Below are 22753 nucleotides of genomic sequence, written 5' to 3'. Positions count from 1 at the left end.
TCCTTCCATTCCCCACTATCCTATCAGAGCTGAAGAAGCTTCTTGGATGAGAAGTGAAGCATCTTCAAAGAAAAGAAAACAACAACAAGAAAGTCCAGTTGCCTCCTGAAAAAGCACCTTTGGGACAACCATAACCTGGATGACTGAGAATCTCTACAGACTTTTAGCTATACAATTTGGGATGAAAACCCTTTGAAAAGTGTGGGGGTAGGAATGGATTTCCAGAGAAAAATTTGCAGACTACAGGAACCAGGAGCACTACCCAGGTAACCCTGAGGACACAGATAAACTTCCAAGTGCTTCAAGGACCCTCTAAAAGGATGTAAATGGCCAGCTGTCTGCGAGGAATATAGATCCTTCCATTCCCCACTATCCTGTCAGAGCTAAAGAAGCTTCTTGGCTGAGAAGTGAAATGTCTTCAAAGAAAAAACAAGAAAGTCCAGTTGCCTCCTGAAAAAGCACCTTTGGGACAACCATAACCTGGATGACTGAGAATCTCTACAGACTTTTAGCTATACAATTTGGGATGAAAACCCTTTGAAAAGTGTGGGGGTAGGAATGGATTTCCAGAGAAAAATTTGCAGACTACAGGAACCAGGAGCACTACCCAGGTAACCCTGAGGACACAGATAAACTTCCAAGTGCTTCAAGGACCCTCTAAAAGGATGTAAATGGCCAGCTGTCTGCGAGGAATATAGATCCTTCCATTCCCCACTATCCTGTCAGAGCTAAAGAAGCTTCTTGGCTGAGAAGTGAAATGTCTTCAAAGAAAAAACAAGAAAGTCCAGTTGCCTCCTGAAAAAGCACCTTTGGGAGAAACATCTGAAGAAATCCATGAAGCTCAGAGAGCGTCAAAGACCCTAAAAATGATACAAACTCTGTATCCATACTGGCTTCAGACCCAGTTTATATTCGGAAACATCCCTGGTTGCCCTTTTTGCTGATCTTTAAGAAGAACTACATAAGAAAGAATATGTTCTTGTTGGTACACTGATTTATGTGTAGCCTTTGATAGCATCAAATATGGCATTATTTAGGACTACTTGTGTAGGACAGATTTGGGGATACTAAATTACAGTGATTCAAGTTGTCCTTTAGAATCAGTTTGACAAAGATGTTTGATGCCTTGACTTTTTGTTTATTGTGCCTTGTGATCATTTGTTTTACTCTCTATTTTTATCTATATAAAAATATCAGGGATTAAGGATGCGTTCTCATTAATCTTCATATGCAGCATGGAAGATTATTCCTCTTATTTCCACAACCAAAAAACCCCCTTGTTCGGATTTTGAAACACTGCTTGAAAGTATCAACAGAGATATAAACCAGGTAAGATAGAGGAGACACAGGCATCTGGTGCAAATCACAATGACACCACAATGTGCATTCCCCCCATCCCATGACACTGAGATGAACTGGGATGCTCCATCAATTTCTAGAATGCATTTTATAATTGATGTTAAATATTGTAAGCTGTTCTGAATGGTATATAAGCACTAGAAGGAAGATATAAATATTTATATAATACATAAATCTGCATTCGCCTCCTGTCATGGAGAAAGAAGAAATGCAAATTGTAGTTCCAAATGATTGTATTTATGTCTGCTAGTGACATTTTTCTGTCAGTTGCAGCTTTACTCCATATAGTATATGATAACAAGAGGAATGACTTCATGGATTTTTTTTTTCTGCTTAAACAGATAAATGTTTCTATTTGTAGGGGAAAATCATACATTATAGAGGAGTGTCCATCCAAACAATTTGTTTTACTGGCTGTATGTATGAGTCATAATCTTATCTCTGAAGGGGGAAAAAATCCCTCAGAAACACTGACAGAATCACTGAGCCTCAGGGTTTTTTTTTGAAGCCCTAACTTTCCATTTTGTCAAGAGTTTAATTAATATGGCAAAATGACATTAATCTTGATGCACGCTGAAGCAGCAGGAGTGAGTGTTGCCGTTCCAAAATAATTAAACTGTATAGCAAGAAATGAGAGAAGGGAATCTAACTTGAGTAATTATATAAATCCTTCCCCTGAATTTTCAGTAAATAAATTAAGGGCTCTTTGATGAAGTTGTTTTAGGCATAACTTGACAGGAAAGGTGACTAAATTCTGTCTATCCTTCAGGAACTGGGAAGAAGGATTTAAAAAAAAAAAAAAAGCTGGGGAAACAAAATTGTTTGGCTCTGTCTTTCAGCTCACTCATTTTGATTCCTCCAGTCTACAATTATAGGAAGACTTCTCTTCAGCATTCTATTCATTTTCCACATTCAAAGATTAGTAAAAGATGTGATGTTTGGAAACTCCTAAAGGCAGACTTTATGCAACATACTACTGAGAGGTTGACTGCTTTAATTACAAGTTGCTCTCTGCCATTTGTTTCTTCACTTATGCATGGGTGACATTGGTATAGTTATAGCCTGAAAAAGTATAAATGAGCAGCAAGGAAGGTTGACAATGTCAAAAGCAGTCAGTTTTTTCCTTGGATTTTAAAGAAATGAGTTACTTCATGCTTGCAATTCTGCATGGAGTATTTCTGTGAAGGTTTCAATTTGAAACGCTTTAGGAAAAGTTAGCTAGAAGTGTGTTGTCTGCTAGCATTCTGCATGCTTTGAAAATAATTTGGAGGAACAGCTTTAGCACTTGCATTGGCTCTGTACTTCTTTGCAATTCATTAAAGCAGACCAAAGGTTTCTGCATAAGCTTAAAACAGATCTAGTTGTTTAACTCATTATATTTAATGCAGCCACGTATGTCTTCAGACTCTCTGGAAAACTGAAAAAGGATGGGGTGCTTTAGAAAGATTTTTTTTTTTTGCTTAAAATTGGAAGCACTTCAAGTTCATTCTCAAAGCATGCATTGTGCTATGATTTTCATCCTGTGGGTTTATAATCAACAAATAAGAATACAAATTATGAGGATGTGAAATACTGTATAGGTCCATCAAATACCAACAGTATCCTTGTTGTTTCATCTAGATTCTACACATGGGTGTCAAACTGGTGGCCCGGGGGCCGGAGGCATCATATTCAGGTCACAACCACCCCATCTCCACGAATGGGAAAAACATCACGAAACGTCACGTGATGGCAACGTGACGTGGCAAGTTTGATACCTGTGCTCTAGAAGGACTAGATTGAATATCCTTAGGCAGGAGTACAGCATCTGTAGTTTTTCAGATATTGCTGAACAACTTTACCCATGGTGGCTGAGAATTTAGTAACATTTGAAAGCCAGATGTTTCTTTAGATTTCTTACAGAAGCATAGATTTTAGTTGAACAGTAGGAGAAACATTTTGATAGTAAATAAGAATTCAATAATTGAATTAATTATTAATTCAATAATAATTGAATTAAGGTAGGAACTTGTGTATTTGCGGATACTCTTGCTTTCTAATTTCTGCATCAAGTGAGAAGTTGCTCGCAATGCCCTTGAAGTTTTCCCTTCAACTCTACAACAACTTTTCTTCATTTCCAGACAGTATTCCTTGAACAAAATATAACTGTTTTCAAATCCCAAGTTGTTTCAACCATGATGTAGCAGTTTTTGAACCCTTCTAATTTGGAACCTACAGACTATATAAAACAACAGTCACTGTATTTCTACAAGGCTTAAAACAAAATCAATTGTCTTTTCTCATTTAAAAGCGGTCATTGATTCTGGACTGTGAGTTCCAGTTTTGATGGGAAAATGTAAGTAATCATTTGCTTAAACAACACTTATCCCATCCTGGTGGAATATTTTGCTCCCCAAAATCCATATGACCCCCCCCCCCCCACACACACACAATCTTTTCAAAGAACAACAAAGATCTAGTTTCTGGAGGTATGAATTATTTTAATCCTAGTTTTGTCAATCCTTGTGCTTCTACTATCATTATTAATGGTAATAATGTTGTATTGAGATAGGTAGGTAGTACTGGGCTATATACAAAACAGTTGACGAAGTACAAATAGTTTTCCTTATATTTTTCCTGATATAATGAAATGATTACAATGTCACATTAAAATATGTTGACAAATCAATTATCTAGTTCAGTTCTGCAGCTCTGATACCCAAAATGAAAGAAAGGTACCTGGTCTAGATGCTTTTGTGCAGATTCGTCCATTCCCATATAGACCTATTGGACATCGGCCACAGAAGTATCCAGTCTTTGGAGGTTTGCGGTCAACACACAGCACTCCAGGAAAACAAGGTCTATTAGCACAGTTAGTAAGAGATGGTAGGACTCCTGCATGACCTGAAGGAATATCCAAGACCATTGCTAATTTAAAAATAAACCAGGGAGCAAATATGAGCACTGGCTAAGGCTTTCTGATCTTTTTATTCTTTCAAAACATAATTAATGCTAGAGGCCCCCAAATTGTGTGCCAAGTATAAGAAAACCCTAAAGGCACCACATACCAACCAGCTGTTTCTCATTAAGGCAAGATTTATTAGCCCTCTAATTACATGTTGTAAAGTTTGGAATTCAAAAGTGTGTGGCATTTATCAGGGGTGAAATTGAGTTTTCTTCACTGCTAGAAACATCTAGGTGGAGAAGTTTCATTAATCAGGGGGCAAACTACACATTTCTCTGCAGGATTATATAATGAATTCCCAGAGGCTTCCTCCTCTCCTTTGTGAGGCATCTACTGGAAAGGTTGTTTTGCAATAGAGAAGAAAGAGTGGAGGAAGTCATGCTAACTCAACCCCTTCTTGCCTGATATTTTCTCCTTTAAACTCCCTCACTCTGCTTTTACCTTACTTACAATATGGCTGTGGAATCACCCAGAAGCAGTGGTGGGATTCAGCTGGTTCAGGTTTGTTTGGGCGAACTGGTAGTTAAATTGCTGGCTGACCCCTCCCTGAGTCCCCACGCACCGCATTTTGGCTCCCAGGTAAGTGCAGGGAGGCCTCCTAGGCCCAAAATGGGGCATGGGAGGGTGCAGTAAACCCCCCATGGCCTATTTTTACTCCCAGGAGGCTTCACACCCCCTGGCCATGCCCACCATGGCCATGCCCACCTAGCCGGTCATTAGGGCAGAGAACCGGTTGTTAAATTATTTGAATCCCACCACTGCCCAGAAGGTGAAGATATTGTGAAACAGGTCATACAATCCATTAACCCATAATATGATTTGTTTACCTTTTACTTTATATGTTGTTTGAACCCTGACTTTATGATGTATAAATAAAGGATATGGCTAAGTGTCATGCAAAACTATCCAAATATGATTTATTAATTAAATCAAAGTTAACCAAACCATGACCTAGTAATTGTGTGAATCCAACTGGTGATTCAGAGGAAAAAATCTGTCAGGATAAAATGATATTTATTTTCCCACTTTTTCCATTTCAGTGACTAATTTACAAAAAAGAAGAATTCATTTGGGGTTTATTATTTGCAGATAATTACTTGGTTCGTACACTGTGTTCAATTATGAATACGCCCACAACTGATCAGATTCATAGATCATCTTAAACCATAAAATATCTTACCAACTGAATTATTGGGCTCATACAATAAAAAAGCAAGTAAGTTGCACATTTGCTTAGTGCAATGTGCAAAACCAGCCAGCATAAGATATACATCAGAGGTGGGTTTCAGCAGGTTCTGAGCAGTTCTGGAGAACCAATAGCAGAAATTTTGAGTAGTTCGGAGAACCAGTAGTAAAAATACTGACTGACCCTGCCCCCATCTATTCTCTGACTCCCAAGTCCCAGCTAATCAGGAGGAAATGGGGATTTTGTAGTAACCTTCCCCTGGAGTGGGGAGGGAATGGAGATTTTACAGTATCTTTTCCCTGTTACGCCCACCAAGCCATGCCCACAGAACCCATAGTAAAAAATTTTGAAACCCACCACTGATATACATGGTCTCACATACAACTGTTTTCAAACAGACAACTTTCTGGGAAGAAAGAATGGGAAAATGATGTTGCTTTGCTTGAAGGTTCTCTAAAGATTTCATAGTTAGAAACAAGATACTGCAATAAGTGACTTTGTTTAAACCCAGAAGAGTGCTATTTATGATTCCAAAGAAGAAAGGAAAGGTACTTATGACTCCAAACCAAAGGCTAAGGCAAAAACCCAAACCATTGACAATGGGAGTCTAGTGCAATTTCTTTTTCCTAATCAAGTTCTATTCTGAATATTTTATATTTTGTTAATTAATAGATATAATCAATCTAACAAGATGGGCACATGCGAAGTGGACCTGAGCCAGGCAGGAATCTATTCATCGCATAGCATCAACATTGCATCTTCTCAAAGAACGTTTTAAGAACCGTGGCCACAACTGACTGTCTGCATTCCCACTGTCTGCTCTATCCATTATACAAACTTTTTTAAAAGTTATCTTTGTGCTGTGTTCAAACTCTCTCTGTTTAGGTTGATATGCAGTGACTGCTTAGGAAAATAGTTTCACATAAGAGCTGACAGCTTGGAGCAGAACTCTTTGACACTCATCTAATTAGACTATACTTACCATGGACCTTGCTGGTATTAACATACTTAATTGCCGACAAAGTCCTTGCTTCTTGGCCTTTCTCAAGCTGTTTATTTTCACTTGTTTTCCATTCACCTTTGATATTATGATGATTAGTAATGAAAGCTTCTATTCTGTCAGCAAAGTCTTCAGCTGCAAGGATAGAGAGTGGAGGTGAAAAAAGGCACGGCATTTGTTTTTGCTGTGATTATTGACGGAGGCGAATGCTAACATCATATCATGTTATCCTCCAGGTTATTTATTCCCCTCACCCCCCAAGACAAGTGTGGAATCAAACAGATTGAATGAGTTAACATCTGGGATTTCATTAGAACAGGATCTCATTTAACATCCAGATATAGTAGAGGATCCAGAAGTAGAGGTAGACAATTCAAATGGCTTATAGAATAGCGGCAGGTGTACAGCTGGAGCAATGAGTAACATATCCGCTTGACCAATTCTAAAAGAAAATCATGCTGGCTTGACTCCATCTGCCTACTCATGGACAATTGCCAAACTATGCCACACCAACTCTAGGCAGCAGCTGGCTCAAGAAGAGTACTTTGGATACCATGGCTTGAAGTGCTCAAAGAAGTAAATCAACTAAATTGTCCATCAGGGACCATTTAAAATATTAATTTCCTCCAGTAAGTTACAGAATGAATGTTCCACTTGGAGCCATGTTTCAAAGCAATTAGCTACTGGCTAGCTTTATTGGAAAGGTATGTGTGAATATTTTAAGTCAAATGGAAGAAACAGTCAGTCATGGTGGCACTCTGTCTTCGAATTAGTAAAAGTTTTCAAGAACCCTTATAGAGAGAGGAGGAAGAGGAGATTCACTGTATATAGTTTACATAATATATCTTACATAGGCAAAAGAATTTCAATAGCCCCCCCCGCTCCTTTCCGGCACGATGTGATTGTTATTTCTTCACTAAATCATACAAGTTGTTACACAACTTTATGAGTTGAAGAGCAGTTTTTAGATTAATCCCATCCTCAGGAAAATTCAGATCAGAATGAAGTACCAATTATAACAGAAAAATCTGTTTGAACAAAGATCTGATGAACAAAGAAATGTAATTCTGATGCCACTGTGCTAAATCAAATCAATTTCTTGGGTGGGAAATGCTGATTTTATAGCCCACTGCCTATTTTCTAGCAACAGAACACAACTCCACATTCTCTTCTAATATCACTGCTTTGGAACCCTTTGCTACTGAAGTGTATATATTTCAGTGTTGTGTTGCATTCATATTCTGCAGTCTTTGACTGATGAAAAGTTGATTATCTTTATTTAAGACTGCTGCCACCAAGTACAGGGTTATGTTAATCTTTGGAACACATTTAGAATTGTGAGATTTTGTGGTAGATGCAGAGTTTTCATGGGAATTTGCTAATGAACAACATGGCTACTATTCACGGACATGGGGAGTCACTAAAGGCAGGTTAGTCTTTCAGATGCTGTCTAGAATCTAGAATTTGGTGAAGATTCACAAGACATTCCAATAAATAAATATGATGCTACTGGTCCTTTGCTATGAAATTTGGCTACTTTCTTTTAATATCTTTCATTTTAAAAAGAGTCTTTTCAAATAATCAGATGAAACAGGTCTGGTGGACAGTAAGTCCTGGGCCCATAAATTCTACATTGCCTATCTCTGACTTAAGAAACAACGGACAATATGGTCTCTTTAAGTTCCTAGTGCAAAAATGAGAGTATAGCATTGGATATGTCAGATAGAGCATAGACGTGGATTGGGAACCTTTCTACTTTTCCTGCTTCATGACTTTCTAGCCTGCTATATAGTACATAGTGGAACCTGGTTTGCATAAAGGGATGAACCATTGTTTAAATCAAAGTGAGTTGATTGATCGATTAGTTGGTTAAGCATAAGAGGATCTTTTCCCAACTTTAAGCCAGATATACAGAGGCATCATATTTCAGAGCAGTAACTTTTTCTTTCTTTCCCAATGTCACTGAACCTTTGCTATGAAAAAAGAATTTTGCAACCAATAACCACTTTCATTACTTCTGTAAGGTAATTTAAATGAGTGGTGTACAACTGCGGTATCAGATGAAGCATTTTAAAATCCTGAGAGTGTACAAATAAACAACCACATTTCAGTTAAGGGCAGGATTTTACTTAGGCATGAATTGAATCTTCCTTTCTCCAGTCACGCTTAACAGAATTAATTCACACAAGAACACCAGAAACACTTCAAGGCAGCCACAAATGTCCTGAAACAAGGCAAAGACTAGAAAATAGTTTCTATAAGGTAAAACTGTAAACCAAGGGAAGACTGAATCAATATTACAACAGACTGTTCATGTTTTCTAGGATTTTTCAGCTTTAAGCCATTGCTTTTGTTTCCATACATAACCTGTTGTTTGTATAATGAACAAAAAAGAGGAGGAGGAGGAGGTGGAGGAGGAATGCTCTTGGATAGTTAATTTAATTGTTTTGCACACTGAAGGTTAATAGTCAGGTATACATGAACAGAAAAACCAGGGAGGCAGGCGGTTACATCCTCAGGAGCATTCATAAATTATTTTATGCATAATGAAGTAAACGATTTATTGAACTTCCTCTGTAACACTAGCTTGGGATTCTCTGGGCATTTTTTTCCTTGAGGATGGGGTTAATCTAGAAAGTGCTGTTCATCTCTTAAAGTTGTTTAACAACTTTTATTGGTTTACTGAAGAAATAATAAACTTGTATTTAAGAGAAGAAGCAACAATTAAAAACAAGGATAACGTAAAACAATCACGTTTAAAGTTTGGAAAGACTTTGAAAGACTCTAGAGGAAAACTTAGACAATGTATTCAGAAATATATTTTAATAAAAGAGGGAAGGATAATATCAAAGCATCATTACCAAAGTTTAAGTTAACTAGCTAAATAATATTGGACTACATCAATGTCCTACTAACAGACTTCTACATAGAGACTAGGTCTTAGCCTTTCTGTCTTCCTTGTGTTTTGATAAGTTCCCATCTTAGGATCAGGATGACCAGAGGAGACTGCAAATGAATGTTAGATTTAGTAAATCGCTACTTATTTGGCATGTCTACATTTTCTCATGCCCCTGAGTGAAGGCATTGAATTTTCTTTGTATGCATAATCATATAGTATAAAAGTGGACAGTATTACTTGATATAGAATACAGCATACTGAAAATCTCTATTGTTTAGACAACTTATCAGGATAGCAGCATTACAATTTTTGTGCTACAAACATAAAAAATATGTGGATATTCATAAGCAAAACACATGTTGGGCAAAGTGTCTGGTTATCATGCCATATGACCTACCTTATTTATGCGTATCCTGTGCAAATAAGACAAATGAACACACATGCACATTCAGAATATGCTTCGATTAATGCTAGTCCAGCATTTATCTTATTTTCAATTCAGTTCAAATTATATTATATACTTTTCTTATTCAGAAAATTTCCATTGAAAAAAACCATCCCTTTCTTTTTCTAGATACAGTTGAATATATCAGAGATAATCCATGTATATATTTGAACAAGGACACAAATATTGCATTATTTTGACTCACAAAATTTATTTTGGGGTTGAGCCGGTTACAATTGTTTCCTTAATTACTGTAACATCAGTAACAAAATACTCACACTTGCAATTTCTACCATCACCTTCCATCCCAATAGGGCAGCTGCCACATTCAAAAGACCCTACTGTATTTATGCAAGAGACATCAGGAAAACAAGAATTTGCTTCACATTCATTTATATCCTCTTGACAAGTATGCCCTGTGGCAAAAAATAAAGCTTAGGTTAATAAATAGAAATATGTTGCTACTGCTGTTTAATCGTTTGCTTAAATCTTCATACACATTAGGCAGACTTCCCAGAAGTAGAGTTGGGGAAGATGTTGGTCATTTGTCATTGAAAGCCCCCCAACAGAGTCACCTGATGTTGCAGATGTCTAGTGCCACTAGTGTACTGCTTCCCCAAATGTAAAACTGTGAATGTTAGCCACTCAAATAAAACTAATATACTCCTAAAACCATGTTTGATTATCACCCCTCCAAGTATATGAACATTTGTGCCAAAAATACTACTGGGAATTATGTAATTGTGGGCTACAAATTAGTCCTCAGGTTTTAATATCAGTTTGATTGAAAGAAAGAAACAGCTGACAAAGCTTTCCACGATGGAAGCTGTACAAAACAATGTATGAACTACAGATCCATCACTTGTAAGAAAGACAGAAAGCAGTTTATTTGTTTCTTCCTTCGTTAAAAAAGATAGCTGCCCATCTCACCAGACTTAGGGCTGCATATAACAAATAAAGTAAAACCACAATATAAAAAATCATTATAAAATAGTAATTATAAAAATATAATTAGTAAAAATTAAAGAATAATTGAAATGTGAAACTGTTATCTTAGGAGACAGTTATATGAAACTATTCTCCTAAAGCAATCACTCCATATCAACCTAAACAGAGAGAGTTTGAACAGAGCATATAAATAACTTTTAAAGAAAATTTATACTGTAGAGTTTAAGTACTCTACACTATAAAGTAGTACAGTATAAAGTATTTTATGTCTGAAGGCAGAGAAAAGTAAAGCAACCACATATTAGATATAATAAGGGACCTATCTTAAAATATTTCCGGTTCTTTGTGACCTCTCCTCCCCAAATAGATGACATAACCAGGTCTCAATGCTCTTCCTAAACATTAACAGGGATGGAACTAACCTAACTTGGGGAGTGCGGGAGAGAATAAGGCAAGCACCATGGCAGGGAAGGTCCCTGGCAGATTTTACTCCCATGTAGAGTGTTTTACTGCAGGGGTCCCCAAACCCTGGTCCATGGACCGGTCCACAACATGCCAGAAATGGGCCGTGCAAACAAGCAAAGCCCCATCTGCAGGATGCAGGCAGCATATGAAACCACACCCACTCCGGCCCGCATGATATAAATTCAGGCACTTGGCAACTGGAATGTGTTTATGACAATTATATTTCTTATAATTATCATTATTTTCAATGTTAAATTTAATATGTATTCCACTGTTTGAAAGCCATTGATTCTTACAAGCAGAGGAGGTTAATTATTGTTCTCCTTCTATCAGTTCTCAGAATTATATAAAAACTATGGGGATATTCTATTTTCATTTCCCTTTATTTTAAAACACACAAGAGCCGAGGTGGCACAGTGGTTAGAGTGCAGTACTGCAGCTACTTCAGCTGACTGCTAGTTCAGCAGATCAGCGGATCAAATCTCTCCGGCTCAAGGTTGACTCAGCCTTCCATCCTTCCGAGGTAGATAAAATGAGGACCCAGATTGTTGGGAGCAATATGCTATTTAGTATACTGTCTTTGGTGTAAGCCGCCCAGAGTCCTCAGAGATTGGGCAGCATAGAAATATGACTAATAAATAAACACTACCGTTATATGGCAGAAAAAATTCAGCTCACTCTGAACAATTTCTGAACAGATTGCTTTTTCAGTGAGGAACAGTGAGATAATTAAAAGGAAGGAATATGAAAATATCTTTCTGAGTCCATCAAATATTTTCTACTGAGCCAAGTCTCTCAAGACAGACTATTGTATATTATATTTTCAAGTCCAGTGGAGACTCAGTCAAAATATCAACTGCAGTGTGCACTTTTCCCATGATAAACATTAAACAGAGAAGGGAAAGCCTTCTCTGTGGGGGCACCAGCCCTCTGGAATGAGCTGCCCCTAGAGGTTCATATGATCCCCGACCTGCGTACCTTTCGCCATGCCCTGAAGACCCATTTGTTCCAACAAGCCGGGCTGGCCTAATATGAATTTTATAATGAGTGTATGTTAGTTTTTAATCTGTGGGCCAAATTTTATATATTTGATTTTAAATTGTTTTTAAATTTTGTAAATCTATATGTGTTTTAATATGGCTGTACACCACCCTGAGTCCTTCGGGAGAAGGGCGGTATAGAAGTCCAATAAACAGAAACAACATAAACAAACAACTAATGAACAGCATAGGCCATATTCTAAGTTGTAGGTAAATATTAGGAAAAACAGCATGTATATAGTGGAAAGGACTGCTTTGTTCTTGGACTACGTGGAATGTAGAATATTTCTGAGTAGAAAATATTTGAAGAGAAAGATTTATTGAGATATCCACTTTTTTATATGTCTAATTTCATTAAACGAAAAAGGAATCCCCCCCCAATCTTTGATGAGTAAAAATCTTAGGAACAATGAATGGCTTTAACCTAGTACTAAAAGAATCTCTTCAATTTTATCTATTATCTCCCACAATTTTTATTTTTTTTTATTTTTTTTTGCTAAAAGATAAGTCAAAGAACTTCAGGCTTTTAATGCAAAAGGAAGTTTTAATAATGTTCTCAGAAGGCAAGAATATATAAAAATCACCAAAAGGTTACTGAGCTTTACTAGGAAGAGCAGGAAATAATAGCAAGCCAGGTCATATGAATAAGAATACCTCTATTTAACCCTGAAGCATGTATGAAGAAATGCTTGATTCAGAGAAACAAGTTAAAACCCCCAAAATACACAAGTACCTGATTTTAGGGTCTTTAGGAAACAGGATTATGAAATGCAGATATGCTATAACAAGTACTGAAACAGACAGTTCAGTATAGGAAAATGTGAATAGCATAGAACTCATTAATATCATGGTTCTAATTTTAAGACTTAGTTGAGGAATCCAAAATATTTATAACAATAGGAAAAAATAACAAGGATGCCAGCACCATTTTCTGAAAAACAACTGGGTAGCTAAAAATCAGTGTGTGTACTGTACTACTAGGTAGAAAACTGTAAAAATGTGCAAGATTCTTGGTACATATGATTATAGTGGTCCTGAGTGTTGAAGAGAAGATCTTAATTTTAATTTTAATTTTTGGGGTTTTAAATCGGCCAAATCTATTTAATTATTTTAATTTTTAATTATTGTTGTGTCTTGTGTTTTTAAATTGGCTGTACACCGCCCTGAGTCCTTCGGGAGAAGGGCGGTATAGATATTAAATTATTATTATTATTATTATTATTATTATTATTATTATTATTATTATTATTATTATTATTATTATTATTATTATTATTATTATTATTATTATTATTAAATGTTGAATTAATCCATCCTCATTTTTGGTTCCCAGCCCTTCCAAACATACCATTGATACAGATAGTCAGTAATAAAAATGAAACACTCTGGCTACAGAAAAGTTAATCATAGGAAGATCATTTACATATGTAGTATAGGTCAAAAAACAAACCACAGTCTTAGCAGGGATTCTCTTTATTGTCCCATGTGATAGTTTCATTAAAAAAAAATCCAAAATGAGATATATCTCCAGGATACTTATCTGTTATCTGTCCATTCCTTTTTCTGGAACATATATCCAACTGTTTATGTTAACACATTTTCAGATTTGATGCAAGTAAATAATGACAACTAGTCACTAATTGTCTATGACTAGCTGATCTAAAATTAGTGTTCTTTGGCAATAGGCACATTTCTCTTCCTAGCTGTGAAAATGCACTTGCTCTTTTGGTCACCAATGTTTTCTCAATCAACATATACCACTGAAGCAATGCAATAAATTGTGTGTGCTTTTCACAAAGTGAAGAAATGTTTTGATAAACATGGTTCACTCTGAAGCTTATGCTTTACATGTGTATTTGTGTTTTGCTACTGCTACTAAGGACCGATAGCAAACATATGCACTAAATACTTTGAATATTCAAAAATAGATTTGGAATGAGGTCCCAACAGGAGAACCTGTTTATGGAAGTTTAAACCACAAAAAAATGCACTCTGGGCCTGCACTCTGTGTAGACATTTCCATCGCTCATGCTCATTTTTTAATCTCTGCCTTCTCCTTGTTCTCCCTGTGCACATCTGTAATTACTATCATCCTGTCAGTGACAGCAAAATGGGATTTAGAATGCAGTGGTAGTTTTGCATGCACAACAGTGCTTTCTACATTTTTAGTAACGAGCTTCTCGAGGGATGATATTTAACGTGATCTCTGAAGAGCAAGTGTTTTGTTACTACTATCTGTTTGCTATCATTTGTAAAGATGTGATGCCATAATGGTCTTGTCACTTGAGCAGTGCAGTGTTACCTGCTCATTAGATTATTGATGGTTTTCTGGGGAATTGAGACAAACACTACTTCAAGAAGCTTTATTGCTGTAACAGAATCTGCCCTGGAGTAAAATCATCTACCTCTCAGCTGGTTTTCAGCTACACTTGCATATAATTTTTCACCTGCTATTAAAATACTGAATGAAATAGGAATGCCTTTCAATCATTTCTTTATTCCCCCCCCCATTTTCCTCATGTTTGCTATTTTCAGCTCAGGAAGCAGCTGCTGAAACAATGAATATTTTATTTAAATGAACTAGAAAAAGGAGAGTAATTGAAGCAGGTGTCTTTCTTTTTCTTAGCAGGCAATATCTTATCACTATGTTCATGTGGATAAAGAAAACAAAATTAGCAAACTAGCATCCAATGAAAATGTCAGAAAACAATTGCTTAAATTTAAGTTTATGGGGAAATAGTGACGTTTTTTAAAAATACTGCAGTGAAGAGCTTCACACAATCTCACAGGATTTGATTTTCATTATACTTTGACTTGAACTAACTGCTTTTAGATTTGTGAATTAGGTGGTACCTGGCTTGTAGAAGCAAAACAGGAAAAATATTGTGCCAATGTACTGTTACCAACCATAGATCTTTGATAACCATTCTATTACATCATCAGTCTTGTGTCTGGTCTGTAACCTGGCACCCAACATAACCCCAATTTCAGTACCATGTTATTACTTTAGTTTTTCTCCTCCAAAAGATCATAAGAGCTCTTGTGTCAGAGTGCGCACAGTGTGACTATGTGAGACAACCCAGGAGCAAATACAGTAAACAGAAGTTTGCATTTAAATAGTGGTTTTATCTACAAAGAATATATACACACATGTACTTTAGTCAGACCTCAAACAAACAGCAATCAGCAATTACAGCATGGAAACACACATGGAAAGAGAGACACACATGCCCCAACAGGGCCTCTTCTTATCACAGGCTCTTAAAGTGATATCAGCCCAAAAACCTTGCTGACTCACTCCCAGTATTATATCATTGTAGCAGCTGGTCAGCTCTTAAATCATTACCCTGACATTTTGGTTGTCCGTATTTCTACTTATCCTAAACACATTCTGAAGACAAATGAAGATACTGGGTATGAATTAACATTGTTCTACTGTATAGAATACTATGGAAGATGAAAGTTCTAGTGTTTAGCGAAGAATTGGATTTAATGAACAGGATGGATGGATAGAAATATCCATCCATATATAGATAGATAGGTCAGATAGATTTATACAGTTTTAAACCATAAACAATAGTTTGCAAAATACAGTAGTTGGATTCAGAAAACACATTAACCTAAAATCAAATGCACCATACTGTGACTTATATTGATTGGTGAACTTTTTCTTTTTCTCTCTTGAAATAACATCATCTTATCATTTTTAGTCTTCCATTTACAAACAGCTGCTGTCAAATGCTTGCCTTGAAATAAAAAAAAAACTTTTTTTGGCTAGGGGGTCAATGATTTTATCAAAGCAATATTTCTACCATAATAAAACAATTCTCAAATTTTATTTTGAATACATTTATAATCTAATTGTGTCAAAATTAAACATGAAAAGAGGAGATTATGGACACAACTCACCTTTCCAACCTGCTGGACATTTGCACTTGTAGCTGTCTAGTCCACCAGTACAAGAACCAATACCACATGGATTTGATTTGCAATGATTATGGCTGTTTTGGCAACGGTCCCCTTCAAATTGACTGGGACACCTACACAGATATTCCCCAATACCAGGAGGGAAGTTAATGTTGGTGATGCAAGTTCCACCATTCAAACAGCCGCAAGGCTTCACTGAAATCTACAAAAGGCAACAATGTCTTGTATTTAAGCATGAATTTATTACTTTACATACAATAAGGCTACTTACTGAAGTTCCTATGTAATGATATAGGTAAAAATGATTTGTGGCTCAAAATATAACAGTAACAATTTATTCCCTGAAAGATACTAGAAGAATTTCCAATATTCATAGATGATAATGAGAAACAAAAACACAAGCACATGATAAATGCATAGCTGCCACTTGAAAACTAAAAGTGTTCATTCATCTTTTTCTTTTCTAATATCTAACAGAACTTTTAACAATCTTCTAATGTTATAATGTTCTACATCCCCCTCCCTTCTATCATTGGTGGTTAAGAGTCAATAAACATGAAGCATCATGATATAAAGATATCACTGAACATCACAAAGGAAAAAGGACCAAATTTGCATTTTTTTTTTATTTGATTTATATGCCGCCCTTCTCCGGAGACTCAGGGCGGCTTACAATGCGTTAAGCAATAGCCTTCATACTTTTGTATATTTATACAAAGTCAGCTTATTGCCCCCACAAACTGGGTCCTCATTTCACCTACCTTAGAAAGGATGGAAGGCTGAGTCAGCCTTGAGCCTTGGAGAGATTTGAACCAGCAGTAATTGCAGGCAGCTGTGTTAATAACAGGGTGCTTAGACCACTGTACCATCAAGGCTCTTATTTTCCATTCTTAAAAGCAACTGGTTACTTAGCATAATGTATAGATTGGTCTTGACTGCTCAATGAATCTAACTCCTAGGGGCTTTGTTGCTAATACCTCCAGGTTCTGCATAAATTTTATATCTAGTGACCTGAGTTAACATTTATTTTATACAATTCCCTTAACAATTATCCATGTTAGCCGGCCTCTTTTAGCTGTAAGTTTCTTCCTCTTGTGCATTTGCATTATTAGCAAATGCTACTGCAAAATTAATAGAACAGCTTGCTGTAAAGACAAAGCAGGAAAGCATGGCCAAGAAACCAAGGTTACCGAATAATGGTATGGGGGGGGAGATATGCTATTAAAAATATTGTTGCAAATGAATTATAATTTTCCCTTTATGGCTAAAACCTGGTCCTTTATGTCATGATGTGTTTTTCTTCAAAGATCCACATGCACACAACAAGTTTTCAAGCAGATTAATGAACCATTAACCAATTTGGCAAAAAAGTGGTCTTTCAGACAGCAATCAATACGGATCCCTTTCTGATTCATTGAATATATGGGATTCACTTTCTCCAGAATGTTCATTAGATTAATTCATCATTACTGTCATGAATGATAATGTTCACTCACTTGAAAATAGCTGAAGTCTTAGCTTCTTAAAGACAATAACACATTATTAACTATTATTGGAGTACCCAAGAACCTACAAACTAGTTTTTGAAGGATTGTTAAGATCTTCCTACCTGCACTGAATGCCTGCTTTGTGCATTGCATTCGTCAGATACCGTGAATTCAAAACTCTTCTCTTCTCCAGAATGGACCTGCCAGATGAGAAGGCCAGCAGGAGAGAGGGAGACTTCCGGAGGGCCAGCTTCTAGAGTAAAAAGCAGGGCTGATCTCTCAGGATCTACTGCTTGCAGCTGATAAACAAAAGTTTCCCCTTCAAACGTTAGAAGCTGATTGGATGGGGCCAGAAACACAGGTGGCAGGTTGTCTAAATTAAACATAAAAAACCAGTCAAAATTAGAGGGGTGTTAATAAAAAATACTGTTTTATTTAAGAAAAACTGTAAACATTTTATTGCAAATGACAAGCAATTTAACAATTGGAGCTAGTAATTTGGAGGAAAATCATCTATACTTAAGGGGTTAAACACATCTGATAAAATTAATGTATTTACGGCTAGTGAGCTTTTCTTCAGAAAAGCTGTATTTTTTCCCCTCATTCTCTCTCCCTTTTCTAATCAGCAAAACCTTTAAAAAATCAGAGTTGAAATGAGCCCCTCAAGTGATTATCTAATATGATGCAGAGAGGGGAAATGCATCAACAGGTTTTTCTGGTGGGGGAAAAACCTCTCATCTTATTTTCATATTGCAGAAAGCGATTAACATCTGAATCTGAGTGTGGTGTCTGTGGTGAATGTTAAACTGCAGTTTAAAATACAACAAATGGAAGGCCAGTTCTACAGTCAGGATCCTACAAGAACTTCAGTGAGTTTAAATGTACTGTACATTTTATGTTGTGCTTTTCTGCTGGAAATGCACCGTGTGAATAATTTTTTTAAAAAAAAATCAAAATTATCTATCCTGAAAATAAATTAACAGTTTGCTGAGTTGGAAAAAACCTTCAATTTACTTATAATTAATTGATGAATTAATTATAGGGATGAGGTGGCTCAGTGGCTAAGATGCTGAGCTTGTCGATCGAAAAGTCGGCAGTTCAGTGGTTTGAATCCCTAGTGCTGCGTAACGGGTGAGCTCCCGTTACTTGTCTCAGCTTCTGCCAACCTAGCAGTTCGAAAGCACTTAAAAAATGCAAGTAGAAAAAGAGGGACCACCTTTGGTGGGAAGGTAACAGCGTTCCGTGCACCTTTGGCATTTAGTCATGCCATCCACATGACCACGGAGACATCTTCGGACAGTGCTGGCTCTTCAGCTTTGAAACGGAGATGAGCACCCCCCTAGAGTCAAGAACAACTAGCACATATGTGTGAGGGAACCTTTACCTTTACCTTTAATTAATGAACATTACTATATTATGTGGTTTTTGAAGTGGTACTTGTGATCAGTGGTGGATGTTGATTTTATATATTATGGTCAACTGTCAAAGATCAGGTGTTTTAGAGGAAAAAAAATCCATCAAGAAGTAAAACCAAAACCAAACCTCTCTCTGCCACCCAGCAACTCGATTTTACAAGGATTTCAGATGAGCATGCTGTCCTCACAGCCTCCAGGAACCCATACAGCTAAATTTAAAGAAAGTCTCTGAGCAATGGGGTGCACTGGAGCTGCAGGAAACATCCTCTCTCAAGATGAAACATTGACCATCTTGAGCCAACCATGCCCTTCTGATAATATGCACATGCTTAACCAACAAGTGAGATAGAACATGTTAGTAATGGTCGTGTTTACTTCATCAGATTCTGATGAAGCTAAAAAGGATTTCAGTTAACATGGCAAGTCACCCACCATGGACTCTACCAATAAAGGGGCAATATTTTCATGTAACTGAGCAACTTTTTTCAACAAAGTGTTATGCAAAATAACCATAACTACTTTAGCGGCAATCACCTTCCCGTAAAGGTATTTGCTACTCCAAAAGCAGCCATCCAACATAAAGGAAGTATAGGTGCTTTCCCTCCAGGCCTTGCTCATCCAGGCCCTGCTCATCCCTGATCCTGGCACTGAGAGTGACGAAGGACTTAAAAGAGCAAATTTCTATCAAGGCCACATTGCTGACCTTGTTCAACCATGTTTTGATAATACATGCCCGATTCTGCTGCTTATCCACTACCAAACTGTAGCTAACACACTTTTATTACAGGTGGACCTTTGTTTACCTTTAGAATTTTGAGAACAAGGTCATATCAATCAGTCACCAGGATCAGCCCCTTTCTCCCTCTTCCCCTCCCCAGGGTTGGAGGTAGAGATTGCATTTTCCCATTGGAACAGGGAATGTAGCCCAACATTTTCCTATCTGTCAAGCTTAAGGTGATCAGATTTTAACATTAGTAAAGAGGGACACCATTGTGGGTGTGGCTTATTTTGTGGGCGTGGCTTGGAGGTCATGTGACTGGGTGGGTGTAGCTAGCTGGTCATGTGACCGGGTGGCCATGGCTATATGTATAGGGACTACTCAGAGGGCTGAAAAAAGTCATTTCTGACAGGTCCTCGCACTTTTGACTGGTCCTCACACTTATGACCATCCTCACATTTATGCCCGTGCAACATTCTTAACAACCATGTCACTCATTTCACAACTGCTTCTCTTCACCATGGTGATAAGATAGGGCAAAAAACGTAAAATGTGAGGACAGTCGTAAGTTTGAGGACTGGTCAAAAGTGCGAGGACCAGTCAAAAATCACTTTTTCAGCCCTCTGAGTAGTCCATATGCACAAAAGGACTAACCAGAGGGCTGAAAAAAGTCATTTCTGACAGGTCCTCACACTTTTGACTGATCCTCACACTTATGACCATCCTCACATTTATGCCCGTGCAGTATTCTTAACAACCATGTCACTCATTTCACAACTGCTTCTCTTCACCATGGTGACAAGATAGGGCAAAAATGTAAAATGTGAGGAATGTCGTAAGTTTGAGGACTGGTCAAAAGTGTGAGGACCACTCAAAAATAACTTTTTCAGCCCTCTGAGTAGTCCATATGCATAAAAGGATACAGCAATAGAGAGGGATGAAGGAAGGGAAGGGAAATTAGAATAGGAGTGAGGGTAAGACAGGGAGGAAGAGAGGAGGAGAAGGAGAAAGGAAGAGGAAGTAGGCAGGAGAAGAAGAGGGGGAGGAAGAGAAAATAAGAAGGAAAGAAAAGAGAGGTGGTAGGTTTGAGGAGAAAGATTGCTGTACAATAAAAAAGATGAAAGGGAAGAAAGCCAACCCCAAACAAATATAAAGATATTAAGATAAAGAATGAATTGTTAAACTTTAAAGAATAAAAGAGAACAAATATGAATAAATAGCAATAATTAGAAACACACATACAAACATACAATGTATTTTCTTTGAACAGAATATTTGGCTGGTTCACAAATTTAAACAGTGTTTAGTCATTTCTATTACATTTACAATTTCTATATTTCCTTTTTGCCATATTTATTCCTCATCTATTTTTGTAAAAAACCAATATTACCCTTCATCTTCATCTCTAATCTTAATCAAATTCAATTTTTCCCTTCTATTCTATATTATACCCCTTCCCATTGTCATCTATTTTTATATCCATCCTCACATTGGTTAATTATGTAATTATGTAATACAGTTGTTTAATACAAATTCAACATTTTAATATAAATCAATTAGTTATATAACTATCTTTTTTGTATATTAATCAATATGAACATGAATGTTCCAATTATTTCCATGCAATCCAATTTCTTACAAATCAATTAATTATATTTATCAATAACAATAAACCAATAAACCATTTCCCCATATATTCCTCCAAACCACAACTTAACCATTTCTGCTTTCAACACAATATACAATTAATAGTATCTCAATTATTACAATTCCCTAGTTAAATAGAGCTTTTTTTCTTTTGTGTTTTAAAATCTTGAACTCTCCTCTTTTGCCCTAAATTTCCCATTGTTTGCAGTTTTGCATCTACCTTTTTTGGTGAGGAAAAAGAAAAAGAAAAAGAATTCTCTCTCTGTCTCATTTTGTCACGCTGCTTTACTTTTGCTTTCACTTTTCAGCATAGCTAGGGGGAAAAAAATCTGCTCCAGGAACTCTTTGCAGCTAGCAACAGAACAGAGCTCTGCACAAAACAGCTGAGAGCAAATCAGCTGAGAGCGGGAAAGCCGAGCTAATCAACTTGTGCTAATTAACCTATGCGGAAGCTGTAAGGGGCTGTTTTTTCTATTTTTGCAGGCATCAGTCTACTCATTTGTTTTCTTTTAATACTGATCAACTGTAGGGTGGCCCTTTGAAGCCCCGCGGCAAGAGTTTAAACAGTTTTTTTTCCCTCTAGCCATCAGCTGGGACTCAGGAGGCAGCCGGGACTCAGGAGGCAGAATGAAAAATCAGGACTTTTTTAAAACGCCGCGGGACGCGGGACAAATTGCTAAAAATCGGGACTGTCCCGCCAAAAGCGGGACATCTGGTCACCTTAGTCAAGCTGCAAAAATGAGGTACCAAAAACTGCAGACTTCAGAAAGGTAAAATTTAATGTTCAGAATAAATTCAGAGTCTTGGAATATAAAATAGGAATTTTTCAGACTTTCTCATTTATAGCTAGTTTTATAAGGTAGACTCTGTTTGAATACTTTGAAACAGATTGTCCCACATGTCTCACTCATCCTTACCCTCAGGCTAATTTGCTGCTTATGAGATAGGCTGTCTGCTGACTTGCCTGCTGCCTTCCATTCCTTTCCCAGTCTCTTCATAGACTCTTAGAAGACTACATCTCTCTTGGCCTATCAAAACTGAGCTCCTGACACTCTTCAGAATGATTGTGGGAGGCTTGGAAAGAAACAGGGGAGTAGATATAAACAGTATAGAAAAGATTAATCTACTGGCAACACAGCAAAGGTGGCAAGAAACCTGAGAAGCAGCATTCTGAATCATTCAAAGTGGTTGTCTTATTTAATTCACTATAAATGAGGCTTGGACATTCCTCATGTAGTTTCCAAAATTCTGTATTAATCACTAGACTAGCTTT

The 22753-nt window shown here is 36.9% G+C and overlaps 1 protein-coding gene across 1 annotated transcript in view; it reads right to left on the bottom strand.

The window, feature by feature from the left end:
• The window catches only part of VWDE (von Willebrand factor D and EGF domains), a 194995-nt gene that overhangs the window by 82705 nt on the left and 89537 nt on the right, over window positions 1–22753 (bottom strand). The window contains exons 17-21 of the mRNA XM_070934354.1: window positions 17823–18073; window positions 16196–16415; window positions 10112–10249; window positions 6472–6624; window positions 4078–4242 (exon numbers count right to left, since the gene is read on the bottom strand). Of these exons, the coding sequence (XP_070790455.1) occupies window positions 4078–4242; window positions 6472–6624; window positions 10112–10249; window positions 16196–16415; window positions 17823–18073 (927 nt within the window). The remainder of the gene's footprint in view (window positions 1–4077; window positions 4243–6471; window positions 6625–10111; window positions 10250–16195; window positions 16416–17822; window positions 18074–22753) is intronic.

The sequence above is a fragment of the Pituophis catenifer genome, unplaced genomic scaffold (assembly GCF_029215685.1).
Source record: "Pituophis catenifer annectens isolate HBS135680 unplaced genomic scaffold, rPitCat1.0.hap2 SCAF_1, whole genome shotgun sequence".
NCBI lineage: Eukaryota > Metazoa > Chordata > Lepidosauria > Squamata > Colubridae > Pituophis > Pituophis catenifer.
This window is presented reverse-complemented; position numbering and strand designations above follow the sequence as displayed.